This window comes from Dipodomys merriami, unplaced genomic scaffold, assembly GCF_024711535.1.
Source record: "Dipodomys merriami isolate MVZ:Mamm:240054 unplaced genomic scaffold, mDipMer1.0.p SCAF_1, whole genome shotgun sequence".
NCBI classification, from domain to species: Eukaryota; Metazoa; Chordata; class Mammalia; order Rodentia; family Heteromyidae; genus Dipodomys; species Dipodomys merriami.
In genome coordinates this window covers 102,190,164-102,214,786 of record NW_027202270.1, presented here as the reverse complement: position 1 = coordinate 102,214,786, position 24,623 = coordinate 102,190,164, and the positions used below count along the sequence as shown (strand labels likewise).

General features: G+C 40.3%; 1 protein-coding gene and 1 non-coding gene across 7 annotated transcripts in view; both read left to right on the top strand.

Moving 5' to 3' along the window:
• Positions 1-24,623, top strand: part of Baz1a (bromodomain adjacent to zinc finger domain 1A) — a 122,760-nt gene that overhangs the window by 33,574 nt on the left and 64,563 nt on the right. For 5 of the 6 annotated variants that reach the window (XM_070026552.1, XM_070026579.1, XM_070026561.1 and 2 more), the window contains 2 exons: positions 16,397-16,537; positions 23,690-23,791. In XM_070026552.1, coding sequence (XP_069882653.1) covers positions 16,397-16,537; positions 23,690-23,791 — 243 coding nt within the window. The remainder of the gene's footprint in view (positions 1-16,396; positions 16,538-23,689; positions 23,792-24,623) is intronic. The other variant, XM_070026571.1, reaches the window with a different exon arrangement.
• LOC138835497 (small nucleolar RNA U13) lies at positions 16,203-16,302 on the top strand. The gene has a single exon (XR_011374643.1). It is a non-coding gene; the product is annotated as a small nucleolar RNA U13 (small nucleolar RNA).

Below are 24,623 nucleotides of genomic sequence, written 5' to 3'. Positions count from 1 at the left end.
CAACTCCACTTCTGTTTTTTTTTTTGTGTGTGTGTGTGTATGTGTGTGTTTAATTAGAGATAAAAGTATCACAGACTTTCCTGTCTGTGCTGGCTTTGAACCATGATCCTCAGATCTTAGCCTTCTGAGCAGCTAAGATTATAGGCATGAGCCACTGATACCTGGCTCCCACAATACCATTTTGTAAAAAAATTTTAATAAAGAGCAACTGGGAATATGGATTAGTGGTAGAGTGCTTGCCTATTATGCATGAAGCCCTGAGTTCGATTTTCTCAGTACCACATAAACAGAAAAAGCTGGGAGTGGTGCTGTGGCTCGAGTGGTAGTATGCTAGCCTTGACCAAAAGAAGCTTGGGGGGCTGGGAAGGTGGCTCAGTGGTAGAGCACTTGCCTTGCATGCTCGAGGCCCTGGGTTCGATTCCTCAGCACCACATAAGCAAAAAGAAAAAAGCCGGAAGTGGCGCTGTAGCTCAAGTGGTAGAGTGCTAGCCTTGAGCTGAAGAGCTGTCAGTTCAAGCCCCACAGCCGACCAAAAAAAAAAAAAAAGAAGCTTGGGGACAGTCCAGGCCCTGAGTTCAAGCCCCAGGACTGGCAAAAAAATAAAAATAAGTGAAGAATACATTTCTTTTTGGACAGTGTCACCCCTTCTCTTGCTCTGTGCCATTTTTTTCTTTCTACCCCCATCCACAAGTTGTATATTTCATTTTCATCATAATGTTCAGTGAGTACCATTGTTGCATTCCACTATACCATTTTTAAGAGGTTAAAAAAAAACCCCAACAAACCTTAGATGATGATACATGTGTGTTATGTCCTTGTTTTGTTACCTCTTAGTTTTATGATGTTTGCTTTTATTTGGTGCTGGTCCTGGTGCTTGAACTCAGGTCTTTAGCATTGTCCTTAAGCTTTTTTTTACACGTCTAGTGCCACAGCTTTACGTCTAGGTTTTTGGTGGTTAACTAGAAATAAGAGTCTCACAGACTTTCCTGCCCAGGCTGGCTTTGAACTATGATACTCACATCTCAGCCTCTTGGATAGCTAAGAGTGCAGGTATGAGCCACCGTGTCTGGGATTTGTTTTTCTTTTTTTCTTTGATGTGCATGTGTGTGTGCTTGTGCCTAGTAGGTATGTGTAATGGTATTGGGGCTTAAATTCAGATCCTAGGCACTGTCAAGGCTAGCACTTTGCCGTTGGAGCCACACCTCTACTTCTAGCTTTTTGCTATTTAATTAGAAGTAAGAGTCTCAGAGACTTATGAAGTCAATGATAAGTCTTTAAGCTTAGTAATTATAACCCAACTCCAATCCAAATGCCAAAAGTCATCAGGAAAAATATAAATAAAACATTTTTCCTTTAAGACACTTAGTAATACTGGTGTTTATTTTTCTGTGGAATTTGTAAATCCTATAGTACTTGAAATAATAACTGTCTACTTTCTCTTTTTCTTGCATTTTTCCTTTATTTTTTATTTTTTAAATTTTTATTGTAAAGATACTGTACGGAGGGATTACAGTTACATAAGATAATGAGTAAATTTCCTATCAAGCATTGTTACTCCCTCCTTTGTTTTTCCCCTACTATCCCTTCCCTCCCCACCTCCCTTTTTTCCTTTATTGAGATTGATTATATAAATTTCACAAGTATTGTGGGATAGTGATACTCAGTTAAAGTCACATACACAATTTAACCTTCATGAGGCGCATTGTCATTATCATGATTTACAAACTTTGATACTACAGCTATTTTTTCCAAATCAGGTGATAAGTACATATAACTATCTGTTTTCAAGTAATATATCTTTGTATGCATGTCTTGTTTCTGTACAGTATTCAGAAATACTCAGTTCTTTCTCTGTATCAGATACTGATTATTCTTTCTTTTTTTGGGGGGGGTCCGGTCGTGGGACCTGAACTCTGGGCCTGGGCACTGTCCCTCAGCTCTTCAGTTCAAGGCTAGTGCTCTACCACTTGAGCCACAGCGCCACTTCCTGCTTTTTTCTTTTTGCTTATGTGGTGCTGAGGAATCAAACCTAGGGCCTCATGCATGCAAGGCAAGTGCTCTACCACTGAGCCACCTTCCCAGCCCTCATCTTAATTTTTTAAGAATACAATCTTCTAAATTTCATATCTCCTTTGCATGTTTTTTTTCCCTTACACTATTTAATATGCTTTTCTTCTGTTTTATTAGTGGTCTCTGTCAGGATGTAAATAATAAACTATGAGCTCAGGAAGTTTGTGGGGAGCATTGTGGTCTTCATTTAGTTTTTTTTTTTTGTTTTTGTTGGTCGTGGGGCTTGAACTCTCGGCCTGGGCGTTGTCCCTCAGCTCTTCAACTCAAGGCGAGCGCTCTACCACTTGAGCTACAGCGCCACTTGCATTGCGGTCTTCAAACTCAGGGCCTTGAACTTGCTAGGAGTACCCATTATAAGGCTGAGACGTGCTTCTTAAAGACCTTTTCTTAAACCTGTTGTTTTTTTTTTGGGGTCCGGTCGTGGGGCCTGGGCACTGTCCCTCAGCTCTTCAGCTCAAGGCTAATGTTCTACCACTTGAGCCACAGCACCACTTCTGGCTTTTTTCTTTTTGCTTATGTAGCGCTGAGGAATCGAACCCAGGGCCTCGCATGCAAGGCAAGTGCTCTACCACTGAGCCACCTTCCCAGCCCAAACCTGTTATTTTTGAAATATGTTCTCACTTCTTGCCTAAGTCTACCTAGATCATGATCTATGCTTATTGTTGTAGCTGAGATGATAAGTGGACCACCATGTTTGATTCCTCAGCACAACATAAACAGAAAAAGCCAGAAGTTCAAGCCCCATCACTGACAAAAAAGAAACAAAGAAAGAAAAAGCCAGAAATGGCGCTGCAGCTCAAGTGTAGAGTGTTAGCCTTGAGCAAAAAAGAAGCTCAGGGTCAGTGCTCAGACCCTGAGTTCAAGTTCTAGGACAGGCAAAAAAAAACCCAAAACCAAAAAACAAGTTATTAGTTAAGATGGGATCTCAAACTTTTTGTTTGGGCTAGCCACAAGCCATTTTCCACTCAGGCTCAGCCTCACAAGAAGTTAGGATTACGAGTGTAGACCACCAGCTTCTGGAGAGCCCTGGAATTTTTATTGATCACTATATCCCCAGTACTTAAAATAACACATAATAGGTGAATTAACAAATATTTGTCAAAGGAGAGTGGTCAGAGTTCCACAAATTAAAAAAATTTTTTTTCAGGTGGTGCCTATGTGTCATGCTTATAATCCTAGCTACTTAGGAGGCTGAGATCTTAGGATCATGGTTTAAATCCGGCCCAGGCAGAAAAATGTCCTTGAGACTTTTATCTCCAATTACCTACTCAAAAACCAGAAGTGGAGCTATGGCTCAAGTAGTAGAGTGCTAGCCTTGAGCAAAATTGCTCAGGAACAGCACCCAGGCCATAAGTTCAAGCCTCATAACTGACCAAAAAAAGAAAAAAGATTTTAAACAGATATGCTCCAAAGACAATGATAACTACATTAGATAGATAGGACATTTGAGTAGTTTGGCTCTTGGGTAAGGGTAATCACAGAATGCTGCTTTATGGGAAGTGACCTTTGTTCTGAAAACACGATGAGAGAGAACAATCAATTGTGCCGTGAAACCTGTAAACAAAAATGTTTTATAAGTATAATACTATGTTGGCTGCTGTGTGGTAAAATGTCTGAAATGATGTTCAAACATGGAAACCCTGAAACAGTCTTGAGACTGTGGCAGCAGGCTTTTCTGGGTAGAACCTTGTGGTCAGGTGGCAGTGATGCAGATGGAGAGAGTTGAATGTATTTTGGAATGTTTTAACTGAAATATTTGATCTGTTGATGCATTTGGTGATGGATTAGGCAGGAGTACATAAAAAAAAAAAACCAGAAATCAGGAATGACTCCTTCACTTTTTACCTTTTGTGGAAGATGCAGAAGTCTTCACAAGTAGTATGAGTCTAACTAGACTTTGCTGTCATCTCAGGCCAGTCTTTTTCTTCTGATTGTTCAGACTTTGTTTCATAAAAATGTTATTCATGAAAGCCTCTCACAGGTCACATTCTGCTCTGGGTATTATGGATATGAAAGGATTAAGATATTAAAGAGCTTAGTTAATACAGAAGTGTGTAAACTTGCCAAATAATAGTATATGAGTGAAGTAATTTAGGAGCATTGGGTTATGTGGTATTGAAGTGAGGCAGAGGTTCTTGCATTCGTACCAACCCCAAACATTTTGTCTTTTTAACTTTTATCATATCCAATATCTCCTTTGCTGCTGCTTTTTTTTTTTTTTTTTTTTTTTGGGAACTGGTCCTAGGGTTTGAAATCAGGGCTGGGCTCTCCCTGAGCCTCTCTGTGCTCAGGGCTAGTGCTCTTCCACTTGAGCCACAGCACCACTTCTGGCTTTTTATGTTTATATGGTACTGAGGAATCAAATCAGGGCTTCATGCATGCTAGGAAAGCACTCTACCACTAAGCCATATTCCTACCCCTGCTACCCCCTTTTTGTTTTTCTGGTTCTGGGACTTGAACTCTGAGCCTGGGCACTGTCCTTGAACTTCTTTCACTCACACTTGAGCCCAGTGCTACTTCTGGCTTTTTCTGAGTATTTCATTGGAGGTAGAGTCTTGTGGACTCCTGCCCTGGCTAGCTTCAAACTGGTATCCTCAGATCTTAGCTTCCTGGGTGGCAAGGATTATAGGTGTGAGTCACCAGTGCCCAGCTTCTTTTTATTTTGGCTTGTTTTTTCAATATGTTTATAAGACATAAGACATGTATTGAATACTAACACTTGAAGTCTTTTGCTATGCTGCTATAAATTTATTTACTTTTTTTTCTTTTTTTTTTTTGTCGGTTATAGGGCTTGAACTCTGGGCCTGGGAACTGTCCCTCAGTTCTTTGGCCCAAGAATAGTGCTCTACCACTTGAGCCACAGCACCACTTCTAGTTTTCTGAGTGGTTTATTGGACATAAGAGTCTCACAGACTTTCCTGTCCAGGTTGGCTTTGAATTGTGATCCTCAGATCTCAGTTTCCTGAATAGCTAGGATTACAGGCGTGAGCCTCCAGTGCCTGACTTATTTTTTTCTTGGGGCTAGTATACTGTGGCTTGAACTCAGGACCTTGCAAGTCTTGCTTGGCTTTTTCACTCAAGGCTGGCACTCTGACATTTGAGTTATAGCTCCACTTTTGACTTTTTGCTGGCTAATTGTAGTGTCTCATAGACTTTTCCTACCTGAATTGACTTCCAACCTTGACTCTCACAAGCTGGGTGTTAGTGGCTTGTGCTTGTAATTCTAGTTGCTTAGGAAGCTGAGATCTGAGGGTTGAGATAAAAAGCCACCACTAGCAGACAAACTCTTATATTCAGCTAACCAGTAAAAAGCTAGAAGTGGACTTGTGGCTCAAGTGGTAGAAGGACAGTTCAGGAAGAGAAACAGGCTCTGAGTTCAAGCCCCTGTTACTTACCCCTCCCCAGCCCCCCAACAAAACAACACCTTAAAGTATGTTCACATTTACTGAGCTCTTTTTTTTTTCCCCTCTCTATTGAGCTTGTCTTTTATGCATTGTTATGACAACTTTTTTTTTTTTTTTTTTGTCAGTTAGGAGGCTTGATCTCAGGGCCTGGGTGCTGTTCCTGAGCCTCTTTGTGCTTAAGGCTAGTGCTCTATCATTTGAGCCACAGTGCTACTTCCAGTTTTTGAGTGGTTAAGTGGAGATAAGGTTCTCAAGGGGACTTTTCTGGCCAGGCTAGCTTCGAAACGCGAACCTCAGATCTTGCCTCCTGAGTAGTAGCAATGGGCACCTGGCTAACTGACTTAACTTTTAAAAAATACTATATGGGGCTGGGAAGGTGGCTCAGTGGTAGAGAGCTTGCCTTGCATGCCTGAGGCCCTGGGTTCGATTCCTCAGCACCACATAAGCAAAAAGAAAAAAGCCGGAAGTGGCGCTGTGGCTCAAGTGGTAGAGTGCCAGCCTTGAGCTGAAGAGCTGAGGGACAGTGCCCAGGCCCAGAGTTCAGGCCCCACGACCGGACCCCCCCCAAAAAAAATTATATGCTCTACTTAATAAGAATAAAGTTTATGATTTTTTAAAAAAAAATCTACTTTTTCCCCATTAGAGAAAATATTAGAATATAGGGAAAAGTAAAAAGCCTAGAATGCATTTATCAAACACTTTAGCTCTTGATGACTCTGATTATGATAGAGGACATTTTGTTGTTTTTGAGTAGCTTGAACTCAGGGTCTGGCTGCTGCCTTGAGCTTATGTGCTTATAGCTAGTGCTCTACCAGTTGGGCCATAGCTCCACTTCTGCCTTTTTGGTGATTAATTGGAGATAAGGGTCTCGGGGACTTTCCCAGCTGTGCTGGCTTCAAACTGTGCAATTTTCAGACCTCAGCCTCTACTCCTCACTTAAAGGTGGCATCTATCTAGGCTCTGCTGATGAAAAATGTTACTGGTGAGCCGGGCGCTGGTGGCTCATGCCTGTAATCCTAGCTATGCAGGAGGCTGAGATCTGAGGATCGCGGTTCAAAGCCAGCCCGGGCAGGAAAGACCGTGAGACTCCTATCTCCAATAAACCACCAGAAAACCGGAAGTGGCGCTGTAGCTCAAGTGGTAGAGCGCTCGCCTTCAGCTGAAGAGCTGAGGGACAGTGCCCAGGCCCAGAGTTCAAGCCCCACGACCGACCAAAAAAAAAAAAAAAAAAATGTTACTGGTCATAGGTTTCCTGAAAAGCTTCCTTCATCACCTCATGGAACCCTAGGATTACAGGTGTGAGCCACTAGTACCTGGCTAGGACATTTCTTTGTTGTCTTCCACTTCTGGTTTTCTGTCAATTAATTGGAGATATGACTCTGGATTCATCTGCCCAGTTTAGATCTTAAGATCTTAGCTTCCTGAGTAGCTAGAATTACAGGCATGAGTCACTGACACCTTGTGAGAAATAATATCTTTAATAAGAGTGAGATCTTTATGGACTTAGGGCAGTTATACCTGATTATTCAGGTACTCAACAAAATTCCTAGCTTATATAAAATAGCAAATTTGCTTGAGTGTTCTGATTCTCCCATTTAAAATGAAGTATCATATATCCTTTTTTTTAGAACCAAATTAACCAGAGATATTTTGTTCCTACCTTTAATATTAAGTGATTATCTAAATTTAGTGTTTTTTATAATTTGCACACCTGTGTTACAAGGAAATCAAAGGTTAATGAGGCACTACAGAGGGAGGCAGGTGTGCAATTCAGCATATTCCATTTTAAGACTCTAAACAGTGGGAAGGTAGTTCTTTATCTTAAGTCCTTGGCCTCTGATATTCTTTGTCTTTGTTAAGTGTTTATCTGCTACCCCCAAGAACCTTTGAAAAATTTTCTATCTCACTTCTAGAATGTTTTATAGTTGAGATATAAATTAGAGGTATAAATTAAACAATAACTATTAAAAATACCTTTTTTGTGGATAGACATATGAACTCTTAGAATATTTATTTAGAAGGATGTTCTGTAAAGTTTGTCACTATGATAGATTTATGATAAATAACTTATTATTTCTATATTTCTGCTAAAATGTGTTTCGGTCGTTAGCATTTGAAGAAACCTTTCACTGTTAGGGCTTAAATTCTGAAAATACACTTAGTATAATTCTTCTGTTTCTCCCCAACTCTTCTAGTGGAAAGTTAGACAATGGGCTTCAGAGTCAGATAGTTTTGGCTGTACCATTACTGGGCATATGGCTAAAAGCAAGTGATTTAATCTGACCCTGAATTTATTTTTTGGAAAATGTGTAATTTGCATACATGTATACATATAGTTAATCTGACACATGTGAATCCTAATAATAAGGCCCCCCCTTTTTTTTTTCTTTTTCGTGCTGCTTCTGGGGCTTGAACTCAGGGATTGGCCACTCTCTCTGAACATGTGTTCAAGGCTACCATTTTACCACTTGAGCTACAATTGGAGATAGGAATCTCATGGGCTTTCTTTCCTGGGCTGTCTTTGAACCACAATTCTCAGATCTCAGCCTCCTGAGTAGCTTAGGTTTCAGATGTGAGCCACTGGTGCCTGGCAAGGCCATCTTTTGGCTGTCAACCTCCAGGATATCCTCAAATAATAGAAAACATTTTTCTTTTGGTGGTACTTGGGTTTGATACCAGAGTCTTGTACTTTCTTTTTTCTTTTTTTTGTCGGTTGTGGGGCTTAAACTCTGGGCCTAGATGCTGTCCCTAAGCTTTTCAGCTCAAAGCAAGTACTCTACCACTTGAGCCACAGTGCCACTTCTGGTTTTCTGGTGGTTAATTGGAGATAAGAGTCTCATGGACTTTTCTGTCCGGGCTGTCTTTGAACCGAGATCCTCAGATCTCAGCCTCCTGAGTAGTTAGGATTACAGGCATGAGCCATCAGCACCTGGCCAGCCTTGTACTCTCTAATAAGCAGGCATTCTACCACTTGAACCACACCTCCAGCCCTTTTTACTTTTAATCATTATTATTATTATTATTATTATTTTTTGTCGGTCGTGGGGCCTGAACTCTGGGCCTGGGCGCTGTCCCTCAGCTCTTCAGCTCAAGGCTAGCACTCTACCACTTGAGCCAGAGGGCCACTTCCAGCTTTTTCTGCTTATGTGGTGCTGAGGAATCAAACTCAGGACCTGATGCATGCAAGACAAGCACTCTACCACTGAGCCACCTTCCCAGCCCCTACTTTTAATTATTTTTTAGATACAGTCTTGGGTTTATGTTTAGATAAGCCTAGACATCAATTTTCCTGTCTTTCTGCTGAAAATAAGTGTGTGCTACCACAGAATAGGTGTGTGCTACCACATCCAGGCTAGAGACTTTAAAAAGTTTATATGCTCTCAACGGCCCTCTATATGGGTCTTATTTGATGATTCTCTAACTTTTTTTGTGTGCTCAATCTTCTTGAGGTATAAAATAAGGCGATAGTAGCATGAGGGCTTGAAGTTCATAGGTTAAGTTTCTTTTTTTTTTTGGGTCCGGTTGTGGGGCCTGAACTCTGGGCCTGGGCACTGTCCCTCACCTCTTCAGTTCAAGGCTAGTGCTCTACCACTTGAGCCACAGCGCCACTTCCGGCTTTTTTCTTTTTGCTTATTTAGTGCTGAGGAATCGAACCCAGGGCCTCGAGCATGCAAGGCAAGCGCTCTACCACTGAGCCACCTTCCCAGCCAGCCCCCATAGGTTAAGTTTCTTAGGAAATTTATAGATATTGACTAGACCTCTTGAAGTTTAGCCAAATACTAATGAGACTCATCCTTGATTAGCTCAGCAAGGAATGCTACCTGTGATTTGTGTGTGGTGAAAAGTTAATAATAGCATTGATAATGAATGCAATAATTAATATGTTAAATATGTACTATGTTCTAGGCAATATGTCAAAACTCTACTCCCTGATTTCTCTATAAGGGAATTGTAGTTCTTTTTTTTTTTTTTAGCCAGTCCATTGTCCCTGAGCTTCTCTTGCTCAAGGCTAGCACTCTACCATTTGAGCTACAGTGCCACTTCTGACTTTTTCTGTTTATTGGTACTGAGGAATTGAACACAGGGCTTCATGCATGCTAGGCAAGCATAGCCAGGAATTGTAGTTCTTTCTATTGGTTTAAAATAAGTTAAGCCGGGCACCAGTGGCTCACACCTGTAATCCTGGCTACTCAGGAGGCTGAGATCTGATGATTGCAGTTCAAAGCCAATCCTGGGCAGGAAAATCTGTGAGACTATTTTTTTTTTTGGTCAGTCGTGGGGCTTGAACTCTGGGCCTGGGCGCTTTCCCTGTGCTCTTCATCTCAAGGTAAGGGCTCTACCTCTTGAGCCACAGCATTACTTCCGGTTTTCTAGTAGTTTATTGGAGATCAGAGTCTCACAGACTTTTCTGCCCGGGCTGGCTTTGAACCATGATCCTCAGATCTCAGCCTCCTGAGTAGCTAGGATTACAGGTGTGAGCCACTGGAACCCAGCTCCCGTGAGACTCCCATGTCCAATAAACCACTAGAAAACTGGACCTGGTGCTATGGCTTAAGCAGTAGAGTGCTTGCCTTGAGCTGAAGAGCACAAGGACAGCGCCCAAGCGCAGAGTTCAAGCCCCACAACTAACAAAAACAAAAAGTTTCAAGCTGGGAAGCTGTGAATGTGGCTTAGTGGTAGAGTGCTTGCCTATCATGCATGAAGCTCTGGGTTTGATTCCTCAGTACCACATAAACAGAAAAGGCCATTAGTGCCTTTGTGGCTCAAGTGGTAGAGCTATATCCTTGAGTACAGAGAGACTCAGGGATAGAGCTCAGGCCCTAAGTTCAAGCCCCAGGACTAAGAACAAAAAAAAAAGTTTCTTTGACAAACTGTCAGATTACTTTAAGCCCTGAACCAACTGTAATTCAACTCAGATAGATTTATTTTCCTTATGATTCCCACCTAACTGGCACCTACTTGTACTCTGCTGATGAAAAGTGTTACTGGTTATAGATTTCTGGAAAAACTTCCTTTATCACTTCATGGAACCTTAGGTAGTATGATCCCTAGAATAGCTATCTAGGCTCTTCAAAGATCAGTTCATCTGGGCATTAATGGCTCATGCCTGTGATCCTAGCTACTTGGGCATCTGAGATTGAGAGGACTGAGGTTTACGGCTAGCCCAGGCACAAACATTCAAGAGATCCTTCTCAGAGTAGCTAGGCACTTTTGTCATTCTAGGTACCTGGTAAGCTGAGATTGGGAATATCTAGGTTTCAGGCCTGCGTTTGCAGAAAAGTCCATGAAATCCCATCTCAGTTGAAGAAGCTGGTTATGGAGGTGAACATCTGTTCCATCTACCATGGGAAACAAAAAAATAGAGTATGTAGTGTTCTAGGCATACACTTGGGCAGGAGCCTATTGCAAAAATAAACTGTACAAGGGCTGGAGATTTAGCTTAGCAGTAGAGTATCTATCTAGCATGCTCAATACCCTGGGTTCAATCCCCAGCACTACAATCATTTAATAATAATAATAATAATAAACCTGTACAACAATAAACAGTAAGGGACGTTTAGCTTAGTTGTAGAGTATCTAGCAAGCATGAAACCCACGTTTAAAGATCAGTGGCAACTCCGAAAAAATGTAGGTCCATGCTATTTTCATATTTTCTGCAATTCATGTCACTAAATTAGAGGCCTTTTATGTTCTTTTGTTGTTGTTGTTGTTGTTTTAATATGCCTAGAGCTTGTCACTGAGTTTCTGTTTTACTTTTGTTTTTTTACTCAAGACTGGTTCTCTGCCACTTGAGCAAACTATATTTCCAGTTTTTTGTTTGGTTTGGTTTTTGAGTAGTTTATTGGAGATCAAGAGTCTTGAGAACTTACCTGCCTGGCCTGACTTCAAACTGCAGTCCTTAGAGCTAAGCCTCTTGAGCAGCTAGGGTTACAGGCATGAGCCGCTGGCCTCAGAGGTCTTTTATGGAAAACCTACATAATTAGCTAAGAGGTTTTGATAACATTTTCTATAGTTTTTCTTCTTTAGAAACTGGTTTATTTTTATGAGCCAGTGGTGAAAGTTGTCCTGCAGTTTTTTGATAACACTTCTATTTGCTTGGCAATACATGCTTGGTAATTGAGTTCATTTTTCCAGTCTTACTGTTCTAATAAAGTTTCCTTTTTGTAATAAAAATTTTTAATTTTTTTTGTTTTAGTCATATTTTAGATATGCAATTCAGTGGCATTCACAGTGTTATGTAACCATCACCACTGTTTCCGGAAATCATTCTTCATCATTCTAACAGAAACTATCTATTAGGCAACAATACCTCGTTACCCCAGCCACTTCTAACTTTTTTTTTCCTACTTTCTGTTTTTATGAATTTTTCTGTTCTAGATACTTTATATAACCAGAATCATATGGTTATCCTTTTTGGCTTATTTCCCTGAATATAATGTTTTCAGGGCTTATCTATGTGTAGTATGTTTCAAAATGCTGATGGCTTGTGCCTGTAATTCTAGCTACCCAAGAGGCTGAGGTCTGAGGATTTAGGGTTGAAGCCTTTCTGAGGAAGAAAGTCCTTGAGACTTACCTTAATCTCCAACTAACTAGCAAAAAGATGGAAGTGAAGGTATTGCCCAGGTGATACCCACCAGCCTTGGGCAGAAAAAGAGAAGTGACAGTGTGAAGCCCTAAGTTCAGTTTCCAGTACCAGCACACACACACACAAAAACTATTTGTTAACCTATTAAATAATTCAACTTGTCACTAGATTAGTTCCTGTGTAAAAGGACCAAAATTGTTAAGGGTTTAGCGATAGGAAAGTAGAGAGGCCATATAAACTACACTTTTGAACCACTTGACAGTAAATGGACAGGAGAAAGAACTTCATTGAGAAAGAATGTCTGAAGAGGTGCTTGTTTTGGGGGGGGGAGGTGGGCTTGAACTTAGACCCTCACACTTCATTTGTTAAACATGTGCTCCACTGCTTGTGCCATTCCTCCAGTCCTTTTTGCTGTGTGTGTGTGTGTGTGTGTGTGTGTGTGTGTGTGTGTGTGTGTGTGTGTGTGTGTGTGTGTGTGTGTGTGTGTGTGTGTGTGTGTGTGTGTGTGTGTGTGTTCATGTGCGTGCGTGGGTGTGTGCAAGCTGTCCCTGACCTTTGTGCTCTCTACCATTCTCTAGGACTACCACTTGAGCCAAAGCTCCACATTGGTTTTTTTTTTTTTTTTTTTGTCAGTCGTGGGCCTTGAACTCTGGGCCTGGGCACTGTCCCTGAGCTCTTCAGCACAAGGATAGTGCTCTACTGCTTAAGCCAAGGTTTTCAGTTGGTTAATTGGAGATAAGAATCTCAAGACTTTCCTGTCTGGGCTGGCTTTGAACCGTTATCCTCAGATCTCCTGAGTAGCTAGAAATAAAGACGTGAGCTACCAACACCCAGCTCCTGCTTGCGCACTCGCTCTCCCTCCCTCTCCCTCCCTCTCCCTCCCTCTCCCTCCCTCTCCCTCCCTCTCTTTCCTTCCTTCCTTTTTTTCCTGTTTAATTGGAGATAAAAGTCTCACCGACTGGCGCCTGGCGCTGGTGGCTCACGCCTGTAATCCTAGCTACTCAGGAGGCTGAGATCTGAGGATCGCGGTTCAAAGCCAGCCCGGGCAGGAGAGACCGTGAGACTCCTATCTCCAATAAACCACCAGAAAACCGGAAGTGGCGCTGTAGCTCAAGTGGTAGAGCGCTCGCCTTGAGCTGAAGAGCTGAGGGACAGCGCCCAGGCCCAGAGTTCAAGTCCCACAACCGACAAAAAAAAAAAAAAAAGTCTCACCGACTTTGCTGCTCTGGCTGGCTTTAACTGTGATCCTCAGAAGTCAGCCTCCTAACTAGATAGGATTATAGGTGGAGCCACCAGGGCCCAGCTTTAGTCATTTTGAGATGGAGTCTCACTTTTTTTTTTCTTTTTCTTTTTTCCTTTTTCCTTTCTTTTCTTTCTTTTTTTTTTTTCCTTTGGGTCCAGTTATGGGGCCTGAACTTGGCCTGGGCACTGTCCCTCAGCTCTTAACCTCAAGGCCAGCGCTCTACCACTTGAGAGCCACAGTACCACTTCTGGCTTTTTTTTTTCCTGCTTATGTGGTGCTGAGGAATCGAACCCAGGGCCTCATGCATGCAAGGGAAGCGCTCTACCACTGAGCCACCTTCCCAGCCCCCCTTTCTTTTCTTTCTTTTTTTTTTGGTCAGTCACGGGGCTCGAACTCTAGTTCTGGGTGCTGTCCTTGAGCTCTTCACCTCAAGGTGAGTGCTCTACTACTTGAGCTACAGTACTACTTCCTGTTTTCTGCTGATTAATTGGAGATAAGAGTCTCACAGACATTCCTGCTCTGTCTGATTTTCAATTGTGATCCCCACATCTTGGCCCTCCTGAGTAGCTAGGATTACAGGCATGAGCCACTGGCACCTGGCTCACTTTTTTTTCTTTAGAAATTGAAAAATGAGTATTTTATTAAAGCTTATGAAGATGTGTGAATAAGCTGTGGGTAAAAGAAGGTGCAACACTGAAGAAGAGATTATAAATGGATAGGAATTAGCAATTAAAATTTTTTGTTATTATAAAGGTGATATACAGAGGGTTACAGTTACATAAATCAGGTAAAGAGTACATTTCTTTTTGGACAGTGTTACTCCCTCAGTTTCTCCCAGTTTTTCCCTCCATACCCACAAGTTGAATAGTTCATTTTCAACACAGTATCTAGTGAGTATCACTGTTGCATTTTTCACCCTTTGTCCCCTCCATTTCTGTGGTGTAAATTTTTTTAATCCAGTTAAATGGCCTTTAATAGAAACAAAATACATACAAAATGTATACAGTTGCAGCTTAACTTTTGCCAACTTTCCTCTGTTCTTTGATAATCATGCACTTCCATATAAGGAGGCATTAATTAAAATTGTATTGCTTTGTTCTTAAATCAAATTTGTTTTCAGCAATGATAGGTCTCCCTGGGGTGTTGAGGAGTCCCTAGAAAGCTGGAAGTAGAGATAAGCTTTCCAGGAAATTTAATACTATGTCTCTAACAGGGGAAGAATGAAAATACACAAGAGGGGAAACAAGATCAGAGGAGAGGATATGGGATTGAAGAGAATCTTCTGACATAGGCATATGAGCAGTTATGAAAGATGGGCTTTTATTTTTGAGAAGAAGATCTTTTCTTATTTTCTAATACTAAAGAGCTGGGACTGGAACTTGAAGGAGAAACCAGCTAAAATTCCTTTAACTGTGATAATACGATCCTAACTTTGAATTCAAAGTAGACTTTTGCTTTTAAGGCAAGAACAGGAACAGGCCTGTTGACTCAGGTGGTATATGCAAGTACCATTCAAAAAAAGTTGGAACAAGAGGGAGGGTAGAAAAGTAAGTGACATTTTTTTCAATTACTGAAAATTGATACTGTGGAAATGAAATTAAAGAGTATTTTAGTGACTCTGAAATTACAGCCTATAAAATCTAGACAGAATGTGAAGAGTAAAAGCAGCCAGAATAGGATATGTGCATGCTAAGAATAGATCTTTTTTTTTTTGGGGGGGGGGTCCGGTTGTGGGGCCTGAACTCTGGCCCGGGCGCTGTCCCTCAGCTCTTCAGCTCAAGGCTAGCCCTCTACCACTTGAGCCACAGCGCCACTTCTGGCTTTTTTCTTTTTGCTTATGTGGTGCTGAGGAATCCAACCCAGGGCCTCATGTATGCCAGGCAAGCGCTCTACCACTGAGTCACATGTATGAGGCCCTAGGTTCAATTCTTAGCACCACACACATGCATACAATAAAGAAAGAACTAAAGGTATAGCTTTGTTGTAGAATGTTCACTAGCATGAGTGAGGTCCTGGGTTTAATACCCAGCTTTGTAAAGTTTTAAATAATAGAATTTAATAGGGGTTATAAAGTTAGAAAATGAGAAACTTCCCACAGATCAGGAAACATCCCAGTATTTATATTAAAAGCAAAAACATGACCAGGAGAATATTTCAGAATTTAAGATTGTATGTTTTGGGTTTGAAAGTTGCTTGGTGATAGTGTTTGCCTTGCATACATGAGGCCCTGGGTTCGATTCCTCAGCACCACATAAGCAGAAAAAGTGGGAAGTGGTGCTGTGGTTCAAGTGGTAGAGCACTAGCCTTAAGCTGAAGAGCTGAGGGACAGTGCCCAGGGACAAAGTTCAGGCCCCATGACTGGTTAAAAAAAAAAAGCCTGGTCTGTATAATGAGAGATAATTATGATACTTGCTTTTTATTTTGTGTGTGTGTGTGTGTGTGTGTGTGTGTGTGTGTGTGTATACACCTATATTCTCCCAGAAATAAAATTATACCAACTATCAAGGCATCATTTATTTTTTGTCAGTCATGGGGCTTGAACCCTGGGCGTGGGTGCTGTCCCTCAGCTATTCAGCTCAAGGCTAGCAGCACTCTTACCACTTGAGCCACTATGCCACTTCCAGTTTTCTGGTGGTTTATTGGAGCTAAGAGTTTCATGGGCTTTCATGCCCAGGCTGGCTTTGAACCGTAATTGTCAGATCTCAGCCTCATGAGTTAGGATTACAGGCATGAGCCATGAGCGCCTGGCTTCAGCCATAATTTCTAAAGAAAAGACCCTTTTGTGTTTCTTCTTTTCTTTTTTGTTATTATAAAAGTGATTTACTAGAGGGGTTACAGTTATGTAAGTCAGATAAAGAGTACATTTCTTCTTGGACAGTGTCACCCTTGCTATTTCCCAGTTCTTTTGTGGTTTTTAAACATGATTTGGTTTTCAGGCTGTTGGTCAGATATGCCTGGGTCAGACCTTGTTTCAACATGGACACATTACCCATCTGATTTGAAATAATTAATATTCAGTTATTTGAAATTATCAGAATGTTCTGAAATGTTGTGAAATATTAAATTATTAAATTTTAAATTATTTCATTTCAGGTTACAGTGCAGGATTTTGGAAGTCCTGCCTCCATCACAAAATGGTTTTGTTAATGGACATGTTAGTAGTGTAGATGGGGAAACGATTGTCATCAGTGATAGTGATGATTCAGAAGCACAAAACAACTCTTTCCAAAATGGGTAAGTGATTTAAAAAAAAATTATCAATCATTTATCAGATTAATGATATTCCAGTGAAATAATATTTTGCCTAATTTCTTCCTTTCTAAACGAATTTATTGTACACTACCCATTTAAATAATTTGGTTCAACCATAGAGGTTAGCATTTTCAAAATTAAAACTTACATAAAATTGGCTGTTTTAACTAAGCCTCATTCAGTTATATATATATATATATATATATATATTTTATTTTTTTGGGTCTGGTCATGGGACCTGAACTCTGGGCCTGGGTGCTATCCCTCAGCTCTTCAGCTCAAGGCTAGCGCTCTACCACTTGAGCCACAGCGCCACTTCCGGCTTTTTTCTTTTTGCTTATGTGGTGCTGAGGAATCGAACCCAGGGCCTCATGCATGCAAGGCAAGTGCTCTACCACTGAGCCACCTTCCCAGCCCCTCAGTTATATTTATACATTCTACTTTTATTAGAAAAATTCATTCTGTACTTAACACTTATTTATTATATGATGAATGTGGTAATGACGGTTATAATAGTAATGACTATATTTTGAGATGGCTTTAAAAAAATAAACTTTATTATAAAAATAAAGAGCTGGAAATATGGCTCAATGGTAGAGTGCTTACCTAGCACACATGAAGCCCTGGTACCTCATGAAGCCCCTCATTACCACATAAACAGAAAAAGCTGAAAGTAGCGCTGTGGCTTAAGTGGTAGAGCGCACTAGCTTTGAGCAAAAAGAGCTCACCCAGACCCTGAGTTCAAGCCCCAGAGCTGGCAATGAATGAAGGAATGTTTAAAAAAACAAAAACAAAAACTTAAGCTTTAAAAAAATAGAATTGAAGTAATTTAATTTCCTTTTATTCTAGTTACATTTCCTTTGAAAGAATTCAACTATGGTTTTACTTTCCAGAGAATTTTATATGTAGGTTATAACAAAGCCCAAGTCATTGATTGGAAGAGGTTTTTATTCAATTTCAAAAGGGTTATTGTAGAAAAATCAGACAAATATATGTAGGTATGTTATAATATGCTTTGTTGTTTGAGGTTATTGGTGGTACTGGATTTGAATTCAGACATTACACTTCCCAGGCAGACTCCTGTGTTCTACCATGGGAATCACACCCCCAGCCTAAATACTGTATGTTTTACTTAAAATCTCAGATGAGTCTGACACTGATGAAAATTCCTGCATGTTTTAACTTGTCAATTTTCTCTGTTCTCCACAACTGCTATTTAAATCTTTATTTCTCCATTTCATTATTGTTCTAAGTATCCTAATTTCTTTTGGGGGGTAAAGAGGGCAGTATTTTTTGAATTGTGTTTGAATAGTGTTCCCTTAGTCTGCTGGAGTGAAATTCTTACCATTTGAGCTGGTTAGTTGGAGGATTTTCCTGCCAGGTTTGTACTTGAATCTTGATCCTTAAGATCTCAGCCTCCTGAGTAGCTAGGATTACAGGTGTGAGGCAACTTAATCTTTAAAATGCTTTCTCCAGCCTGTCTTTATATTGTGTTCAGTACCATATTCACATGAGAAACCTACTTTCCTTTTGAAATATCTGTCCCTTGGGACCTTTGTCTATTGTGAACTGTAATAAGTAGATATAACTAGCATTTGAGAAATATTTATCACTAGACACTAGGCTAACTGCTTTATGTGAATTTTTTGCATATTGGTGTAAGACATTGTTACATTGTTATGTTGTTACTTAACAAGAAGAACCTGAGGCTTAGGAAAGTTAATTAGTGTATTGGTGAAAGAATAGACAAGGAGATCAGTGACACAGAATTGAGAACCCAGAAATAGGCATGCATATATATATTTTTTTTTTCTTCCCCCCCCAGAACTGTCACTGGGCCTTTTACTCAGAACCTGGATACTGTTTCTCAGCTTTTAAACTCCAGGCTAGAGGGGCTGGGAAGTTGGCTCAGTAGTAGAACGCTTGCCTTGCATGCTTGAGGACCTGGGTTCGATTCCTCAGCACCACATAAGCAAAAAGAAAAAAGCTAGAAGTGGCGCTGTGGCTCAAGTGGTAGAGCACTAGCTTGAGCTGAAGAGCTTAGGGACAGTGCCCAGGCCCCACGACCGGACGCAAAAAAAAAAAAAAAAAAAAAAAAACTCCAGGCTAGAACTCTGCCACAGAAGTGGAACCACAGCTCCACTTTTGATGATTAATTGGAGATAAGAGTCTTTAGGATTTTTGTAACTGTATTAGGTAGCTGCAAACCTTAATCCTCAGATCTCAGCCTTCTGAGTAGCTAGGATTATAGGTGTGCACCACTGGTGCCCAGTTCATAGCTTATCTTTGACAAAGCAGCAAAAACAATGCTGTGCAGCACAAAAACTTTTTAACAAAATGCTACTAGAATATCTGGCTGTTGACTTGTTTAAAAAAAAAAACAACTAAGCCATTGGCTCACATCTGTTATCCTAGATACTCAAGAAGCAGAGATCTGTGGATCAGGGTTTGAAGACAACCCAGACAGGAAAGTCCCATGAGACTCTTATTTCCAATTAACCATTATAAAGCTGAAAGTGGCCGGGTGCCAATGGCTCATGCCTGTAATCTAGCTATTGAGGAGGCTGAGATCTTGAGGATCATGGTTCAAAGCCAGCCCAGGCAGGAAATTACCATGAGACTCCTATTTCCAATAAACTGTCAGAAAATGGGAAGTGGTGCTGTAGAGTGCTCACCTTGAGCTGAAGAGCTGAGGGTCAGCCCCCAGGCTCAGAGTTCAGGCCCCATGACCGACCAAAAAAAAAAAAAAAAAAAAAGATGTAGAGCTTATTCTCTTCACAAAAAATTAACTCAGACTGGGTCATTTAAAAGTTTATGTTTGGGTCTGGGAATGTGGCTTAGTGGTAAAGTGCTTGCCTACCATGCATGAACCCCTGAGTTCAATTGCTCAGTACCACATAAGCAGAAAAGCTGGAGGTGGTGCTGTGTGGCTCAAATGGTAGAGTTCTAGCCTTGAGCAAAAGAAGCTCAGGGACAGTGCCCAGAGCCTGAGTTCAAGCCACAGAACTGGCAAAAAAAAAAAAAAAAAGGACAAAAATGTGTTTGCTTAAATGTAAAACATAAAACTACATAACTTCTAGAATCACATAAGAGAAAGCCTCAGGTATGGTGTATGTTGATGACACAGAAATAGTTGATATGCTAAACCTGTCTAAAACACCTCTGTTCTGCAAAGAGGACTAGTCAAATAAAAGGAGAAAATACTGCAAAAGACAGGGCTGACTGTAATTGAAACAGTGATCTGGTTTTGTAAAATATAATACTTGGGTATTAGCTTTTTATTGCAAAACTAAAAACAGATATGACTTTGTAAGTAAATAACATTTCTTTTCATGTTGGTAATAAAATGGCAATTCAGTGTTTCAGCTGTCTAGGGCTAGCCTTTCTAGCCTGTCTAGGGCTAGAAAAGGAAGAAAATAATTAAAATGTAAGTTCTTGTTTATATCTTCCATGGAATTCCTATTTTGCAGTGAATCCATATAAGAAGTTTCCCTTTGTTCCAATGATTATACGTCTTTTGAAAGAATCCAACTATGATTTTATTCTCCAGAGAATTTTCTTTTTCTGTCGGTCGTGGAGCTTGAACTCTGGGCTTGGGTGCTGTCCCTGAGCTCTTCAGCTCAAGATTAACACTCTACCACTTGAGCCACAGCACTACTTCTGGTTTTCTGAGTGGTTTATTGTAGATAAGAGTCTCACGGACTTTCCTGCCCAGGCCGGCTTTGAACCGTGATCCTCTGGTGTCCAGCCAGGGAATTTTATATATAAATTATAGCACAGCCAAGTCATTGATTGGAAGAGGTTTTTATTCAGTTTCAAAAGTAAGATATAATATGTTTTTATGTACATCTCCATCAATGCAGCTTTAAATCCTCTAAGATAAAACACCTGTACAAGTTTTCTCATCCAAATGCCAATACCCAAATTTATAATCAGAATCTAACATTGTGAAAATTACTACATATTTTTTTATTTTTCTATGTTAGCATATTAGTGATTTTTAAATTTAATATTCTGGGGAAATAACCTGTTAAATATATTATATATTTAGGTATAGTTTTGTATTGTATACTTTATTATGTAACTATAAGATATAGTGCCACTTTTAATAATTTCTAAGTATATATTATAATTAATATTTTTGTTACACATGTGTAAAATGATAGCCGTTTCTAGATTGGCACCCACTTAGCAAGATAAGAACTCTTTGTCTTTGTTGTTAAGTTGTGACTGATTCATTAAAGTTAATTTTTAGAACACAAAGGCACAATGCCTCTGGGCCTCTGATTATATAAAATAATATTTATCAGGGCTGGGAAAGTGGCATAGTATTATTTAATTATCATATATTAATATAGCTGTACATAATATAGCATTATATTATTAATGATATAATGATTATTATTTTTGTCAGTTGTGGGGCTTGAACTCAGGACCTGAGCAATGTCCCTGAGCTCTTTTTGCTAAAGGCTAGTGTTCTATCACTTTGAACCACAGCTTCACTTTCTCAAGAAATTATCTTAATGAGAACTCTCACCAGGGCTTTCTTTTCCCACAAGGTGCACGTTTTAGCAAGGAATTTAGTATTATATGTTAAAGTAGGGACAGTTGGAAAAGAGAGAAAAACATTGCCTGCTCTCTGCATGAAATACGAGAATTAAACACTCCATCAATGCTTCTGTCTGGACACTGACTTCACTCTTGTCTTTTTCTCTTAAAGCAATATTATTCAAACTGCAAATTATATTTCTGTGTAGGCTAAGGGGCTAACTTCATGATAAACAATACTACTAGATAGCATTCTATATATATTAAGGGTGAGTAGTTAAATATATCTTCTGGTTTATTTATTTATTAGGTTTATTTATTTATTGGGTAAAAATGACTTGCCCTTTCAACTTGGAATTTAATGCTATTACAACTGAATTCTCCATTGTATTCCTAGTGTACTTATATCCTGTTTGTGTTGAATCCATCCCCAACCTTTGTTTAACTTTGCCTATATCCTTTCCTTCATCATCAATGCTGTTATTTTTCATCTTCTTACCCCACTTACGTCCTCTCAAATTCACAGAAATACCATTTTCAGAATCCAAGATCTCCTCTACTGCCACCATTTCACTTTAAGTCTATGTTGCTGCATGATGAATAGCTTTGTAAGTTTACACCTTTACCCAGTAAATGTTCTCCACAGCCAGAATGAGCCTTCCTAAGCCTGAATTTAATAATAATTGTCTTGGTAACAAAAAATCTTAGGGCAGCTTTACTCCTAAGTCCAAAACCCTTCATGGTGTCCTATAATCATGCCCTGCTACTAGTAGCCTCTTTAAATATCAACTTTCTGGAAACATACCTGTTTAACTTACTATGTGCTTACTCTGTTACCCATGTAAAACATTGGCTTGTCCCAACCTTTACTCTCTCTGTTCTCTTCCTAGTTATTTCCCACCTAGCCTGTTCTATTTATTTTTTGCTTGCCTACATGTATGTCCTTAGGTATCTGTTTAAGGAGCTACTGAATCTTCATCGTCTCTGGTAGTATCTTGCACATTGTAGACTATAACCATGGAGGAAATGAGTGAATATCCCCTCAAAGTAAAAAGAATTGAGAAATTGGTAGGGATTAAATATATAATCTCTTTGCCAATTCTTAAAATAGAGTAAACTTGCATTATCTCTACTTTCACCCTTTTTTTTTTTTTTTTTTTTTTTTTTTTTTTTTGTTGGTGTGGGGCTTGGGTGCTGTCCCTAAGCTCTTCAGCTCAAGGCAAGCCTCTACCACTTGAGCCACAGCACCACTTCCATTTTTATGGTTGTTTATTGGAGATAAGAGTCTCACGGACTTTCAAGCCCGGGCTGGCTTTGAACTGCAATCCTCAGATCTCAGCCTCCTGAGTAGCTAGGATTACAGGCATGAACCACTGGCACCGGGCTTCTACTTTTACTCCTTTTTTTTTTTTTTTTGCCAGTCCTGGGGCTTGAACTGGACCTGGGCATTGTCACTGAGTTTCTTTTTGCTCAAGGCTTGAGCCATAGCGCCTCTTGCAGCTTTTTCCGTTTATGTGCTACTGAGGAATTGAACCAGGGCTTCATGCATACTAGGCAAGCACTCTTCCACTAAGCCACATTCCCCAGCCCTTTACTTTTACTCTGTGTAACTGAAGAAAAAAGTTGGAAGGCAAATCCAAGGGGGGAATATGTAAGCTTCCAACACCCTGCTTTGAACTCTGGGCCTGGGCACTTATTCCTGAGCTGCTTTTGCTCAAGGCTAGAGCTCTATCACTTGAACCACAGCACAACTTCTGGCTTTTTCTGAGTTTAATAGAGATAAAAGTATCAAGGACTTTGCTGCACTGGCTTCGAGCTGGCTTCAAACCAAGATCCTTAGATACCAGCTTCCTGAGTAGCTAGGATTACAGGTGTGAGCCACTGGGGCCTGGCTAAGAATTTTTTTTTTTTTGGGTCCAGTCGTGGGGCCTAAACTCTGGGCCTGGGCGCTGTCCCTCAGCTCTTCAGCTCAAGGCTAGCACTCTACCACTGGAGCCACAGCGCCACTTCCAGCTTTTTTCTTTTTGCTTATGTGGTGCTGAGGACTTGAACCCAGGGCCTCATGCATGCAAGGCAAGCGCTCTACCACTGAGCCACCTTCCCAGCTCCAAGATTTTTTTTTTTTCTTGCAGGTTTACTATTTTCTTCATCCAAGGAAAATATATTGAATGAATGAGTCATTAAAATTATTATCTAAAATTAAATTAGAATTACTATTTTGGAGTTGCATACCAGTGGCACATGCCTATAAACCTAGCTAATCAGGAGGCTGAGATCTGAGGATTACAATTTGAAGCAAAGTCTGTTGTGAGACACTTATTTCCAATAAACCAATCAGAAAAAGCCAGAAGTGGCACTAGCCTTGAGTGCAAAGAGGCTAGGGGATAGCACCCAGACCCAGAGTTCAAGCCCCAGGACTGGCAAAAAAATAAAAATATACACAACAATACTATTTTGGGTAACATAGTGGAGTATTATCTGTAGTATTATCCTAGTTAAAATTCTCTTGCAATATATTTAAAGAAAGTAGGTTTCTAAGAATCTCATTTTTTCGAATTACTTAATTTGTGTCTTTTGTCTTTTTAGGAAGAAAAAAGATGCAATTGATCCCTTATTATTTAAGTACAAGGTACAACCCACTAAAAAGGAAGTATATGAGTCTGCCATTGTTAAGGCAACACAGATCAGGTAAAACTCAGTCTTTCTTATAGTACTTATCTAAAGTAGGATAGTTATATAATAAGTTTAGTAAGAAGCTTTGATTTTGAATAAATGGGTAGTGTTAAGACTGTATGTTCAGGGACTGGGAAGGTGGCTCAGTGGTAGAGCGCTTGCCTTGCATGCATGAGGCCCTGGGTTCGATTTCTCAGCACCACATAAGCAAAAAGAAAAAAGCCAGAAGTGGCGCTGTGGCTCAAGTGATAGAGCGCTAGCCTTGAGCTGGAAGAGCTGAGGGACAGTGCCCAGGCCCAGAGTTCAGGTCCCATGACCGGACCCAAAAAAAAGACTATATCTTCACAAACTGATAAAATAAATTCTAATGGGCTTTCTGAGCCTTTTGTTTAATTAATAACTATGCAGGAATAGTCTTTTGTTTGTTTTGCCAGTTCTGGGGCTTGAACTCAGGGCCTGGGCATTGTCCCTGAGCTTCCTTGGCTCAATGCTAGTGCTTTACCACTTGAACCATAGTGTTACTTCCAGCTTTTTTATGTGGTACTGAGAAATGGAATCCAGAGCTTTATGCATGCTAGGTAAGAACTCTACCACTAAGCCATATTCCCGGCCCTAGGAATAGTCGTAAAGAACTAAAAGTATTGATGGCTCTACATCTAGAATCCTAGCTATACTCAGTGACTGGGATTTGAGGATTAGGGTGGAAAGCCAGCCTGGGCAAGAAAGTAAGTGAAACTCTTATCTTCAGTTAACCAGCAAAAACTTAAGTGGAAGTGTGGTTCAAGTGGTAAAGCATCAGCCTTGAGCAAAAAAGGTATAGGGAAATCCGGGCACTGGTAGCTCTTGC